Source organism: Zophobas morio, unplaced genomic scaffold (genome assembly GCF_036711695.1).
Source record: "Zophobas morio isolate AGI-343-1 ecotype UQ-CSIRO unplaced genomic scaffold, CSIRO_AGI_Zmor_V1 ptg000012l, whole genome shotgun sequence".
In the NCBI taxonomy this organism is placed as follows: domain Eukaryota; kingdom Metazoa; phylum Arthropoda; class Insecta; order Coleoptera; family Tenebrionidae; genus Zophobas; species Zophobas morio.
This window is the reverse complement of record NW_026972117.1, coordinates 21,466,445-21,481,378: the sequence shown is the minus strand read 5'-3', so window position 1 is coordinate 21,481,378 and position 14,934 is coordinate 21,466,445. Positions and strand designations below refer to the sequence as shown.

Genomic DNA, 14,934 nt, shown 5'->3' with positions numbered 1-14,934 from the left:
GAAACATCAAAAGTTGAAAAATCGAAAAACCGAAAAGTCGAAAAATCTCAATAATTATCTCAGGATTATGCTACTAAAAAATTGATAACATCATCTCAAAATTTTGCTGAATAAATTCTACTAAAAATGGGCAAAATATGATGAGTTTTTACTTGTAATTTATCATTGCATTCATATTTTTTTAGATTTGCTTATTATATATCTAGGTGGCTCAAAAAAATTAATGAATGAGTCAATTTATTCTATTGATTAAATCAGTCTCGACTCACTTCATTTTCCCAGAAATTTTTGGAATACTGTTATTTTTAGTCTAATCCACATTGATTTACGTGTCCTTGAAAAATGTTGATGATTTCATCACAAAATTGTGTACCTAAAGTAAAAATTTAACTCGAAAATGCTGGATATGTTTCATTGTATTTTAGGTGCGGGGGAAGTTCTGTCGAAACAACTTTCCACCAATTTTTCTTGCTGTTATATTTGAACATAAACAGTTTATTTTATATATTTTTAAAACATTATAAAGAAAATAAAAAGTTGTTTTAGACTGCACCTTGTGGGTTTCTCAATTTATTTTCCGCAGCATTTTAAACTTTCAAATCAATTTCTTTCAAAATAGATAGAAATTAGAATTGGATTTCGATGGTTATTTCCCTGTACCCTTCATTTCAAAATAAATAAGCTTATCTGGTGTTATTTACCGATTTGCATTTTATGACGGACTCCCTACAGTGACCATAATCTCTCCTCTCTTGGGTCGCTACCTGCCGTGCATCCGTACTTTGGGTTGCATAGTTACAAAAAATAATTCTTCTCACTGAACACGATTTTGCGGGCGACGACTGGGGACCCTTAAATAAGAGATATGCTGTGCCCAAACAGTGGAGAGGAATAAAAATTACAACCATCCTAATCACTTCAATGAATGGCAGCACGACCGTGCCCCAGGCAGCATTCGGTGTAATTTGACGGCCACAATAGTCCAAAAATTTTGAAGGGCAATTCGGTCCAGGATTAAAAATCCACCGTAGTTGGGACAGGCCGAAATTGAGGACCAGCTTTGCAGGGGTCGTTAAGCCGATCCATGAATTGCGGACCAAGCAAGGGATTAGTATCTTACACCGCGGGGGTCATTAGGTACCTATCTAGGAAGCGTAAGGACATCGACTACAGACACTATTGGATGATATTAATGTTTTTACTTTCTAACTTCTGTATATAAATAATTATCGCTAATGCTAAAAAATAAAAATTCCCCAAAATGGAAATTCCCATACAATCTTCTCAAAACTAAAAATATGAAAAAAATAGTGGACAACGATAGTGCTAATTTGTGCGTTTTAAAAATTACTACCTACATGCCCCGAGTTCTAATTGATACCAAAATTTTGGATGGACCCACCACATGGTACTAGGTAGTTACCATGAACAGAATTATGTTAGATTGTATATACTTATAATATTTTTGTTTTTATTTTAATAAATAATTTTTAAAGAGCTAAAAATTTTATTTACCTATAATGATAAATACAAATGATTTCCGGGTAGAAATTGAAGGATAGTAAGGTGGTAATAAGTATAAACCTTCTGTCGTCTTCTTGGCAGGTAAAAGATGTGCGAAAAGCGAAAAGGATTAAAAGATTACTGGTTCTCAATTTATGTATACTCACTCTTTAGTCCTGCTCTTTGTATTACATAATTTTTAACAACTCTCTATTTCCGTTGTGAAAATCAGAAGTTGATACTTCCAGAGATAGAACATCCAAATTCAAAGGAAGTTAGTTCTAACTACTACAGTTATAAGAAGATAACCACGGTAATAACCCTAAACAGTTGGCAGAAGCTAGTACGAATATAAATATAAATAAAATTGAAATAATGTGTATAGGAATAGAAGATGTGAAGATGAAATAAGGATTGAACAAATCGAAAAAGTAAAATATCTAGACTCAGTTCTGAAGGTGAAAAAATGAACAAATATGAACTATTAGGGATGGAATCATTAGAAAAGAAAATCAAAAGAAAATGGCTTGGATGGCGGAGTCATGATAAGAAAGCCAAGTGAAAGGAAAACAGAAGGAGTATGGGAAACCAAAGTTAAAAACAGTGGAAGAGGAGGGCCAAGGAAAACGTGGAATTAAATGATATCAAATGTGATAAAATGTGCGAGTACTTAGTGTCTGAAAAAGTACGGCATGTCTAGCAAAAGGATAGGAAAATGTGATACTGCAAGGTATGTAGAAGAGGGACTGGACAAGTAAGGAAGAATCTAAAAGATGTAATTTAGTATGGTAACATGAACTGTGCGAAAAGCGAAAAGTACAAAATAAAAACAAAACATGTTTTAAAATCTAGTTTATACTTTACAAAAGATTTCAGACATTCGAATTCAATTAAAAATTTAGGCAGGTCAATTATTATTGTCATTACACTGTGTGCATCAAAAGTAATATATTAAATTTGTCTCTACTAACAGGTTACGAGGTCATTACAAGGGTCATAGCAGACTCCCGTGGGACTTGTCATAAAACACAAATTTTATAGAGTTTAATTTGTTTAACTGACTGTACGTTAGGGGCAAGGTAAATTCGGTTTAAATATCTCAGCGCTCAGACCAGTTTAGATTTTTGCGCCAAAACATGTGACGTAACATTTTCTTCCACTCACTACCATTCAACAAAACGAAAAAACCCGCCACTTCTCCACGTCCAGCGTTTTCTCTCGTTCGCGCGCCCCTCCGCCGCGACCTCGTGCACCGTGCACCTGCAATTTTCCCAAAAAGTGCATCTGAAGAGCGATTGATTCGGCCGGCAGCAGCTACTCTTGGGGCAAGCGTGTTTCAGGTGGCCCCAACTCAATCCACTTTGCGGCTTCTTGCTCGTGTGGACCGACACAGTTCTGCTTTGGCCGCGCAGCGCGCCGCACCGAAAGCACACTTCACACTTGTCCGATGTGATTCGTGCCAGTGTGAACCACATCAACCCTCCGGACACGTTCCGTCACACTTTTCTTCGAGTGCAAGAATATTTGTGCCGAGAACGGTTTCGCTGTGTGGCGTCGACAACCCCCGACTCGAGGGGTGGGTTTGCATAGTGAGTGATAAAAAGAGGAAGCATGGAGAGGACGGAACACCCCCAGTAAAACGTGAGTGGTTAATGGGAGGAATTAATTGATTTTTTAACAGACTGTAAATATTGGCACTAGTTCAAGCGTCAGAAACAGCGGTGCATAATTCACTTTTCTTTACGTGTTTTTGCTGTGTTTGTGTTTCTTTGCTGGCGGTCTTTGATGTATCGATGGCTTATGAATAATTCGAGCTTTCAGTTTGATTTGTCATCTTTTTTAGTCGCGGGGGAAATTAATTTTTTGAGGAAAGGGGTATGCAGTTTCCAGGAACAACTTTAATGTCACTGAAAATTTGTTTACATTAAGAATTTTTTAATGTCGCAAAATCAGAATTCATTATTATATTTTTATTGTTAATTTAGTTACAGTTTAAACCAGTGCTACGAATAATTTAGTAAATTGTGTCAACGAGATATAGACACAATTTTTTGTTGGTCGTAGGAATGATAATAATCCTACAGTTTCATTGTCATATGAATTTCGTTTTTCGTTGCTTGTATAAAACATCCTTACAAATTGCTTCATTTAATATTTTTCATTTGAAACAAGACACTTCAGAAAAATTACGTTGGTATTGTACTGACAATGTTAAAAGAAATTGTTGCATTTTGCCAAGCAAATGTTGATATAATAAAGTTACTTTTTTAACATGTTTTGTAAAAGAAATTAGAACGTAAGTTACCACCATACTTTTAATTTTCCGTCTTACGTATTTCTGTTTGAAGACATATCGACAATAGTTGATTGATTCGATTCCTGGAATATTGCACACGTACAGTGTCATACATCTTTTAAACTATCCTCAAGAAGGAATATTGCATTATTTAAAGCCTTCTTTTTCTAAAATTTTTAGTTCTATAAAATATCACGGAAGGAAAAACCTGGAGGATTATGATTAGGTCTCCTATAAACATTATAAAGCTCCGAAAAGTTTGGACATAACTGTAACCAAAATCGTGTTAATTTCAAGTAAAAAATTAAATAACAATGTTTTAAAGACTCTGTAAGGTTTAGAAAGTGAATAAAACCAGTTCTAAAAGTTTATATTCCAAATTTATAATTTAAGGGAGCGGTATATTTAGACCCTTGTGATGATGTGGGTGTTACTACCGCTTTGTGAGCTTTAGAGCATATTTTGAACATTATTAAAATAAAACTTAATCCAACAAGATTATTTTAGAAGTTATTTTAAAGTGAAATCGATTGATCCTTTGACAAGTCTAAAACTCTGGATGGGTGTTTTTGTTTTATTATACAAGGTTGCTAAAAAGTATGGAAGCAGTTGAATATCTCGGGAACGGTTAATTGGATCTTCTTGAAATTTGGGCTATACTTAAAAATACTCAAGCTCCATTTTCTGTAATTGAAACTTTTTCTGGAAGTGGATAGGACGAAAGGGAGCAGTTGACTGGCCAGTTAGGTCACCTGATTTAGTCCTACTTGACTTTTTTCCTCCTAATATTGGAACAGATTTATTTGAAAACTTTGTACATACAACGTATTCACTATTGCCAGGAAGTAAATGGAAAACATTTCGAACATTTATTGTAAAATTATTGTTTTTTAAATGTTAATTTGATCTTTGTTCAATAATGTATTTTTTTTTAATTTTTCAAAAAGTGTTCATAACAATGTATTTACTATTTACAATCAATAAATCGGGATATTGTTATTTCTGGAATATTTTGTAAATTATTTGGAAACAGATTTAAATCAATTTACGTTGGCACCTTTGTTTCAGTTTATGTACTCTCAGTTCTATAATTTTTACAATGATTGAGTACTAGTATAATTTTTGGATAAAGTGTCCTACGCCAAGACTGTGGCAGGTGATAGTATTGTCAAGGTTAGCTACTGTTCGCGAAAAACGATTTTCCGATTTTCAGTATTTTGATTTGACAATTTAGAATTCAGAAAAAATGCACTATTTAAAAATGGAACTTTTGACTACGAGTGCTATTTAAAAAAAACAAGTTACCCCTTGCAGACTGTAAGGTTTATTAAGTGAGTAAAATCATTGCTAAAAATTTATATTCCAAAGTTATAATTTAAGAGAGCGGTATATTTAGACTCTTGTGATGATGTGGGTGTTACCGTTTTCTGAGCCTTCTAGTATATTTTGAACATTATTAAAATAAAACTTAATCCAACAAGATTATTTTAGGAGCTATTTTAAAGTGAAATCCAGTGATCCTTTGACAAGTCTAAAACTCTGGGTGGGTATTTTTGTTTTGTTATACTTATATTTAGTGATAAAAATGATACAACGTTCATAAGTCACTAAACTGAAACGTAATAGGTTCCAGAAAATAATAAAATAAATTGATAAACACTTCATATTTATTTTATACTTTCAAGAACACATTTTCTGATAACTGTAATAGACGGAGAATATACAGGAAACGCTGCAATAATAGCTCTAAATTCTTCTTGAAAATATGGAATGGTGGGTGAAACGTGTGTTCTAGAGATTTAAAACAAACTTCTTAGGCATATTTTTGGGATGATTTATCCATATTTTTTTGTTGTTGATGTCCGTTTTCATAACTTCTGTGACCTGTTGAATTCAGCCATATCGACATGTAAATCATAGACTAACTTAGAAGTGCGGTAAAAGTATTAAGTCCTCGGGCCTGTGTTCCACCCCTGAAAACAGTGAAAATAAGTACATATTTACAAATTTAATAAGTATATTATTGTATTTACATTTTTTGTAAGTGTAAAAAGAAAACGATGTCGTGTCCGACAGATGTTCGGTATATTTTAGGTTTAGTAGAGTTCGGGAAAATGGACACCTGACTCTCCGTTTTCAAAAATGGTTATTGGAAACCCTCAGTAAATCGCTTGGGATTAAGGTAAGGGTAATTTACAGCCCTGACCTTGTCTGCGGTTGCTTACCTGAAAGGAACAAAGGTTCTATGAAGCAGACAAGCTATAAAATGCCTTCTGTTTAAGATATTTTTAGAACAAACAAAACATAGGTAAAATTAATTCAGTTTATTTTTCACAGCGAAAGATCACTTGAAATTGTATAATTGTAAGAGATTTTTAAAAATAGAAAGGATCGGGAATTTTTCTATAAATCTCTTCCATAAACACCGTTAGATTCACTGTTGTTATTGTAATCTTTAATGGTCAAAGACCTCCGGTTCGGAAAACCCTTGATCCTTTGGGACAAGCAACCCAAAAGCAGACAACCGTTGTAAATCATCCCTACTGTTATTATCCTAAGCAGTTCATTGAGGGCTCCCAATAAATATTTTTGGAAACAGAAAGTCAGTGTTCACGATTTTCCGAACTCTACTCCTTTTTCAAAAGTATTAAGTATTTAAAACATGAAAAGTTGGGAAATCTGATTAAGTCCAGAACTTATTTTTAAACTGTGCTGCGATAATATATAATTAGGAGTATATTATAATTTTTCCATAAATCTCTTCCATAAACATCGTTAGGTTCACTGTTGATATTGTAATCTTTAATGGTCAAAGACCTCCGGTTCGGAAAACCCTTGATCCTTTGGGACAAGGTAACCCAAAAGCAGGCAACCGTTGTAAATCATCCCTACCATTATTATTCTAAGCAGTTCATTGAGGGCTTCTAATAAATATTTTTGGAAACAGAAAGTCAGTGTTCACGATTTTCCGAACTCTACTCCTTTTTGAAAAGTATTAAGTATTTAAAACATGAAAAGTTGGGAAATCTGATTAAGTCCAGAACTTATTTTTAAACTGTGCTGCGATAATATCCATTGTTTTAAATAATTATTAATATTGTAACAATTGTATTTTCAAGGTAATATCCCACAATATAGCGAATAATAATATTATAATAACTTGTAACACACCTCAAAAACTTAAATTTAATATTTATGAACGGAGGGCTTTTTGTTCGATATCATAAATTAGACGGTTTTGTCTGCTAAAGGGTGGTAATTTACTGAGTCCAGTGCTAGATTCAGCACAACGGGATTGCGATAAGTTTGTTAGGAACAGATGCTGCTGCATTTCCGACCGCTTAGACCCTAGTTTATTGAAATGTTGCCCAAGCCGCTGTAGACTCCACATCACCAAAAAATCGTAAATAGCGATAAATGACCCTCGAACTGTCGCCCACTTTCGTATTTTATTTTTTGGTGGTGTGATTTGCAAAATGAGATTGAAAAAAATCTCTAAATAGGAAAAAGATAGACATGTGATATTTATGTTCGTTATTTAAATATTAAATACAATCATCGACAAAATCGATTTTAAATCCGAGTAGATGCTGCAGATTCCTTGGTCAATAAGTACGTCTCTGTTTTGTACTAAACCCTTGTCCCGTTTGTAATTTCAAGGCAAACTTAAGGGCACCTATGGAGTTTGTCCGCAGTCAAGGTCCACCGTAAAATTTGATGGTTTAAATTTATTTTTCTTAGAACGTCTGAATTTGTATAATTAAAATATATTTCAACTGTCATCAATTTTTTGAAAGGGATGAATAGGTAAATTTATTAATAATGTCAAAATAATTCGCTGTTCTGCAGTTTCGGTGATTATGACTATGAGTATCGATATAGATAAGAGCATTGGCAATTATGAAATAAATTTGTCCAGTTTCCGAAAGCACGTTGGTTGGTAATAGCCAATACAGTCAATTAAAGATATCAGTGTCCAAAGGTTACACGCTTGGAACATGTTTTTTAATTCAAACCGAATTTAGTTGTTAAAGATCGCTTGTAAAGCTATAACTAAACAGGTCTGCCATGATGCGATATTCATCGTAGAATTTTTTAGTTTTAGATTATCTTGTAATCTGCATCGTTTAGGTAGTAGTTTTTTTTAACAGGCTGTGTGATACTTTTTCTCATGTTCACAACCTAATCGTTTAGAATTTACATCAGTTTTCTACTACATTTTTCTTCTTTTTTATACGTCAGAGAGAGTTAATTTGATCTGAGTATTTAATGGTTAAGGGGGCATCTAGCACTTTAGGAAAGTTTTTTCGAAAGGTCCCTGGTGTGAGTTACTGAAAATAAAATTGTACGTTCGTCACAATCACCCAGTTACAGTGGTTACTTCGCTTAGCTATTGCTCGGAAACAAATGTGTTTTGGCAAAAACATGCTTTCTATTTATTTATGGTAATCTAGTTTTGCTAACACTAATTTGAAAAAACGTAAACCATGAGTCGACCACTTTCAACCTGACAATTTTTCTGTTTCGTGGTGTTTTGTTAACTTGTTGGTGATGTAAAAGTGATTGCAGAGCCCCCATTTATCTATAAACTGACAAGTTTTTGAGAGGAATTGTCAGGAGTATGTTTTAATATAAAATGTGACATGAGTAGTAAGTACTCCTATCGATCCGTCTTTGTCTAGTTTTTTCAGATTTACATTGTGCCGCGTCTAAAAAATGTCTGAAGCCTGAATTTTTGCAATAGTCTATGTCGGAATGAGAAACTACTTGGATTCGTTTCCAGTTTTCATTTTTTGCTTAGGTTGGCGAGTGCGTAAATACGACTCTCGACACAATTGCCCAATCATGCCATAACCTACTCTTGACGAATTGCAAAAGAAATAATTGTAAAGTAAGAGCAACAATACAATTAACATGTTTGACTATTCGCAGAATTACTAAAAGCATTTAATTTTTTCCCACGAGTGTGATGAGCCAATCTCGGTGCTTACACGGAGTGAGGAAATTGATTCGGCTGACACTAGGATTAGCTACCTATGCTTTAGCAATTAGTGGCTTTAAGATTCGATGGCGCCTGCTGTTATGTGTGAAAAAGATAATTTCACCAAGATGACTCCACTTTTCTTTTAATAAAAGATTTTAATTTCGGCGGATTTTTCAAAAAGCGCGGTGAATTTTGTGGAACAAATTTTAATCCGAAGCAGAAAAAGCACAATAACGCGAGGCTTTCGGTGTGAATGGACGAAAAAACAAACTTGAAAAGATACGCTTTATGTATCGGCCACAATATTTTTTCAGCTTGATCATACAGGTTTTGAAGCGGTGTACATTTCATCACATCTCACTTACACGCAATAATGAAAAAATCTTGCGTGTACGATCTAGAATTGAGATCAATTCTATGCAGAATTTTAAAAAAGGTTATTATTTCTCGGAGGAATTTTTGTGTCAGAGATATAGTGTCCGGTTTCCAGCACAATATAAAATATTGCAACAATTTATCGGCAGGGAAAAGTAGTAAAACTGGATGGATAACTGGCGCTATTACGCTAAATATTTTATAAGAATTCACGCGACACATCTGAAACTGGCGCTGAAAGTTATTATGTTGTTGTGAGCCGGATGAAGTTCTCTTGCGCTAAATTTTAATAATGTATTTTTAATATCTCTGAAAAAATGTTGTAAACGCTTATTTTTTTTTACTGTTTTTTTTTAACAAATCAGCTTTTATATATTTTATAACAAAATGAATATATTTATGATTTTCGTTAAATAATCCAATTTGTTAATTAATTTGTTACAATTTAGAAAAGGACTCGTGTTACACAGTTTATTCCATTTTTATGGATGCAAACAAAAATATGTAAAATTCTATTTTAAGAGAAACTGTTCGTTACGTAATCGGATCATACGTTTTAATTTAATTATTTTTACAATCTTCTCTTTATTTAACGTAATCGTAATTCTTTTTGAATTTACAAGAATTCTTTTGAAACATCGGGAATTTATTACGAAGAAGTGTAATTTTTAGAAACCAACAAAAATTGCAGAATTTGTTGTAATCGTTGTAATTATTTTGCTATTAATTGCTAAAATAGTATCTTATAATTGGAATAATTTATTATTAATCAGCCACTTTACACATGTTACAAATGGCTGCACTGCTAACACTTGTCACAAGTAAAACTGAAGTGGATGTCAAATTAGTTGCAAATCTTGATCAAACTGAGTTCCGTTATATTAAGGGCCGGTTGCATAAACGCAAATCAAAAATTTGATTATTGTTAAATCCAGTTAACAATCATCAAGTCACATAATGCGTTGCTCAAACGCCAATCAGTTGATGTTCATCAAATTTTTTGATGACAATCAAATCCATACGTCAAATACAGAAATCACCAATCATCCGTTGCATAAACGCCAATCAAGGACTTGATTAGCATCAAAACGCATTTTGATTAACGATTAGTTAATTATCCGAAAAGCAGTAATTAAAGTTTGACAGCTGGCGGTTTTACAGCAATTCGACTCCTAAAAACCGAAAATAAATACAAAAAAGGTTCAATTAAATTTTATTCAGGTAATTTTAAATACATGTGAAATATACTTTTTGTTGTAACAGCTGTAAATTGTAGTTTACCTCAAAATGTCCGTGTCCTTAACGTTAACGTCCTCCAGTTCCTCTGACGATTCCGATGTTCCTGTTCCTAGAAGACCTCGAATTTTTCGAGACAGGTCCGACCCTTTCGATAGGTACGACGATATCGACTTTAAGCAAAGGTATCGGTTTTCAAAAAATAGCGTGGTGGAAATTTTAAATCAGATTGGAGACCGGTTAGATCCCTTGACAAACCGTAACAAGGCTCTAAACAGTAGAGAACAACTCTTGATTTGTCTCAGATTCTATGCAACAGGAGCGTTTCAACAATTAATTGGGGACTCTGTTTTGGTACATAAATCAACAATTTCAAGAATAATCTACAAGGTCTCCAAGGAAATACTGCGATTGAAGGGCGACGTGTTGAAAATGCCTACCTTGCAGGAAATACCAACAATACATAGAAAATTCTTCGAAATCCGGGGTTTTCCGTGTGTCATAGGGGCAATAGACGGTACGCATATACCAATCCAATCGCCAGGTGGACACTTGGCTGAAACTTATAGATGCCGAAAAGGTTTTTTTTCGCTCAATGTCCAAGTAGTTTGTGACGCGGAGCTTCAAATACGACATATCATAGCTCGCTGGCCAGGATCTGTCCACGATTCCACCATTTTTAATGACTGTCCGTTACCTCCTGAATTAGAACGAGGCATGTATGGCGCTGGATATCTTCTTGGAGACAGTGGCTACGCATGCAAAAGATATCTTTTGACGCCCTTCATTAATCCAAGAAACAGGGCTGAGGAAGCATATAATGCTTCCCACAAAGCGACCAGAAACACAGTTGAAAGGTGTTTTGGAGTTTTGAAACGTCGCTTTCCAGCTTTGTCTATGGGATTGCGACTAAAAATGAAAACTAATATGATGGCAATCGTCGCCTGTGCAATTTTGCATAACCTGGCAATTATTTTTAAAGATGACTGGCCAGAAGATCACCTTGAAATTGAGGAAGACGATGAAGTCATAGGTGGTGACCCCATGGAAGGAAATTTTGCTATGAGAACTCACCTTGTAAATACTATATTTGCAGAAAGAGTTTAACAAAAATGTTTAATAATGATTATTATAAAACTAAAAAAAAACTCTTCGATTTCCAATTATTGAATTTGAATTTTCCAATTCGATTTCTACTTTTTTAATCTGCAAATATTTTAATTGTAAGCCTTTTTGAAAGTTTTTGTTTGTGTTTATTTTGCAAATTCACTAAAAATTATTTTCATTTGTATATTTTTTATTTTTTATTACACTGTTTTTCTTGGAAAGGGGGATTTTATTTTTCTCGTTCGGAATGGAGGAGGCAGGGCTATGAGGTTCAGGATTTCCTGGAAAAAAAATGCGTTAAAAACAAGTAAAGTTATTGAAAATATATCTCGTTATGAGAGGTCAGATTTATAAGATCATGTATGCATGACGATTTGTCCTAGTATACAAACCGAAGTATTGTGCTGTATCTGTTTTTTTTCACCTTTTTTTTGTAAAAAATCAAATCTTCATCTATTATATTTATTTGTCATTTCCAGCTCACCATCACCCACGTCTGCACTCATACCTTCATCCCTGTTGTCTGTTTTAATAGAAATAAACGCTTCCTTCTAAAAATTAATAACCACATTGTATAAAAATATTGTAGATCCAGCTTGTAACTTAATTTTTTCAGCCCTTTCCTTTTTTAAGTTTTGTGTCGAATTTTGATAGTCTGAACATCCCTAGGCCCCTCAATGATGGTAACATTGAATTCGTCTTACATGATCTCTCAGCAACATTCTCTTCTTGTACAGAAACTGCATCTGTTTTCTAATATATGGGCATATCTACAAAAGAGGAAACCGGATAAGAACAGGCAGGCACGAGAGAAAAGATTTTCCGTTGATAAAAGTGAAATTTATGCTTTGATAACGCGGTCTAACCAATTTTACTAGTAACTTATGTGTTTTTAAACGTACTTAAAAACTTACCTCAGAATTATTTGTACTGAGTTTTTTGATGGGCTGTGAAATTTTTCGACCTTTCCATAACTTTGGTACTATCCATCGTGAACAATTTTCAGAGGAACAATAGCCCAAGAACAACAACAAACTTTAACTTCCACCATTAACGATCACAAATATTTAACATAATCTCAAGATGTGACGCAAATATTTCGCCACATGCTAGTCCGTTGGCCAGGATCTGTCCATGATGAATTAAAACAGGATATCTTCTTGGAGATAGTGGTTACACCTGCAAGAGATACCTTCTCACATCTTTCGTTAACTCTAGAAATCGAGCTGAGGAAACATCACAAAGTTATCAGAAACACAATTGAAAGGTGCTATTGAGTTTTAAACTGGCGATTTCCAACATTGTCGATAGTAACCAATATGATGATCTGCATTTGATGATGGTGAGTGCGCGGAATTATATCTTACTGCTGCAGTCCCCCAGTTGAAGTAAGGTGTGTTTTACGGCGAGCAGTGGGGACTCTTTGATGTGGTCCATCACCAGTGCGTCGCGTAAGGAGTATTCACAGCTGATAATAATACTACTTTTGCAGTACTATATTACTTCAAATAATAATACTCGGTGTCCTTTTTAATTTTTCAACCACAGTTATCTTGAAATGTTATATTATGTTGATATAGTCCAAAAGGAAAATATATTTGTCGACGCGGCAGCACTGGGTCGAGCGCCTGAGACTTTATTCCGCGCCTGGATGATGATGAAAATATCATGGCGACCTGGAAAACAAATTTACGATGAAAACTAATCTTGTAAATACGGTATTTTCTGAAAGTTTAATGAAGAAGTTTAATAAGTATTGATTCTAAGAATTTATATTTAAACTAAAATTAAAACTAAAAACACCCTATCTATTGATTAATTACTATTAACAAGTTTTTCTAATTCTAATTCTGCCTTCCTAATTTGTAAATTTTTTAATTTTAAATCCTTCTGAAAAAGTCTTTGCTTCTGACGAATTTCTAAATTGACCAAAAATAATTTTCGTTCGTAAATTTTCTGTTTAATATTTGAACCGCTTCTCTTTGGAACTCGGAATTTTTTTCGGCGGATTGGAATGGAGGAGGAAGGATTTTGGGGTTCGCTGTTGTTAACGTTTCCTGGAAAAAAATCTGTTGTAAAACTAAATGATTTTTTTTAAATCAATCTCAATATCATAAAAGATCATATTAAAAAGATGCATGACCATTTGTTCCAGTATACAAACCAAAATATTGTGCCCCATCATCAAAACTGTTTTCTAACGGCTGGAGTTGATCCGCCAACAACTCTCCCAAAATTGCGTCAGCTCCTGTTGGCAAAATGGGGCTGTAACTTCCACCTCCTGTTTTTTTTGTCTTTTTCTGTAATATTTCGAGTGTCATCTATACTCTAGATATACCTACAATATGGTAACCCATACCTTTTCTATTGTTTCCAGGACCTGTAAAGCTTCCGTAATTTCCATTTCTGGTTCACCTGTGTCCTGGGAGGTTCCCTCACCTCTGTTGTCCAGCTTATTTTCCAGGATTGAAATATATGTTTCTTTCTAGAAATTATTAATTGTGTTGTAAATACTAAAATATTGTACATTCCATTTGTATTTTACATTCTTTTCAGCCCGTTCCTTTTTCAAACTTCTCTTGGTATTCTGGTAAAAAGTCTTGAGCGACTGAACATCCCTAGGTCCCTCTGTAGTGACTGCGTTAAATTCGGTTTTTATTTCCTCCCAACAATTCAGTTTTTGTTTGACGGAAACGGCGTCGGTCTTCTTGTTTTCTATTATATGGGCATATCTATAATAGATGAAACGGGATAGGACCAGGTACGGGAGAACGGAGTTTTCGTAGCTTTATTAATAAAAGTGGAAGAGGTTTAATAAAGGAATATATGTATAAATGGGATCGGGAAACCTCATTGTTTGAGATCCATTATAAAAATAACTTCAAAGACTTTTCAGTATAAAAAATGAATGCAAGACACTGTTTGCTAACTGTTTAATAATAATCAAACTCATTTGCTATTAACTAACCGCTGTTAACCACTTTTACTAGAAACTTCGGTGTTTTTTAACATACCTACCTAAAAACTTACCTTTGAATTATTTGGGTTAATTCGCTTTTCTCGTGCCCGGTGAAATTTTTCGATCTCTTAGGTGCTTTTGAACTGGAGCTGCTCATCTTGAATGTTTTTAAGAGATAACACACCTCAAAAACACCGACGAAGGCCGCACCAATTCACCACAAAACAACGAATCAAAACGTAAATTTTTAACATAACCTCAAAATATCACGCAAATGCCATTTTATGCTGCGTTGCCGGTTGGTGCGCGCTATCAAATAGCGACTTGATGATAATCAGTTAACAAAGGCTTAATTATTGTTTCAGCAACCCAATCAAAGTTGATGATAATTAAATATTTGATGACAATCAGTTGATTGGAGATTTGATTTGCGTTTATGCAACCGGCCCTAAATGGAATCCCGTTCAAATGAGA

At 34.1% G+C, this 14,934-nt stretch overlaps 2 protein-coding genes and 1 long non-coding RNA gene across 7 annotated transcripts in view; 1 reads left to right on the top strand and 2 right to left on the bottom strand.

Moving 5' to 3' along the window:
* Positions 1 to 14,934, top strand: part of LOC135128017 (uncharacterized) — a 174,915-nt gene that overhangs the window by 17,677 nt on the left and 142,304 nt on the right. For 2 of the 3 annotated variants that reach the window (XM_064054806.1, XM_064054803.1), the window contains exon 1: positions 2,828 to 3,144. The exons of the other annotated variant lie outside the window; for it this stretch is intronic. The gene's annotated coding sequence lies outside the window, so the exon portion shown is untranslated. Of the gene's footprint in view, positions 1 to 2,827; positions 3,145 to 14,934 lie in introns of those variants that run through there. 3 annotated transcript variants of the gene reach the window in all.
* On the bottom strand, positions 10,356 to 14,904 carry LOC135128000 (uncharacterized). Of its 3 annotated transcripts, none has more exons than XR_010280314.1 (4): positions 14,532 to 14,904; positions 12,416 to 13,177; positions 10,835 to 12,271; positions 10,356 to 10,567 (listed from the first exon to the last, which is right to left on the bottom strand). It is a non-coding gene; the product is annotated as an uncharacterized LOC135128000 (long non-coding RNA). The 3 variants fall into 3 exon arrangements; XR_010280315.1 differs by having other exon boundaries at positions 10,356 to 11,303; positions 11,358 to 12,271; positions 14,532 to 14,901; XR_010280313.1 differs by having other exon boundaries at positions 10,356 to 12,271; positions 14,532 to 14,897.
* On the bottom strand, positions 13,317 to 14,315 carry LOC135127755 (uncharacterized). Its single transcript, XM_064054347.1, has 4 exons — positions 14,047 to 14,315; positions 13,861 to 13,986; positions 13,666 to 13,801; positions 13,317 to 13,558 (listed from the first exon to the last, which is right to left on the bottom strand). The coding sequence occupies exons 2-4, from the start codon at positions 13,903 to 13,905 to the stop codon at positions 13,317 to 13,319; spliced, it is 423 nt and encodes a 140-aa protein (XP_063910417.1). The 5' UTR covers positions 13,906 to 13,986; positions 14,047 to 14,315.

Coding starts and splice junctions, on each gene's coding strand:
- LOC135127755 (XM_064054347.1), bottom strand. CDS start 13,905: ATGGAAATTACGGAAGCTTTACAGGTCCTGGAAACAATAGAAAAG. Junction 13,802..13,860: donor TCCTGGAAACAATAGAAAAG/GTATGGGTTACC, acceptor GAAATATTACAG/AAAAAGACAAAAAAAACAGG. Junction 13,559..13,665: donor TGATGGGGCACAATATTTTG/GTTTGTATACTG, acceptor ATTTTTTTCCAG/GAAACGTTAACAACAGCGAA.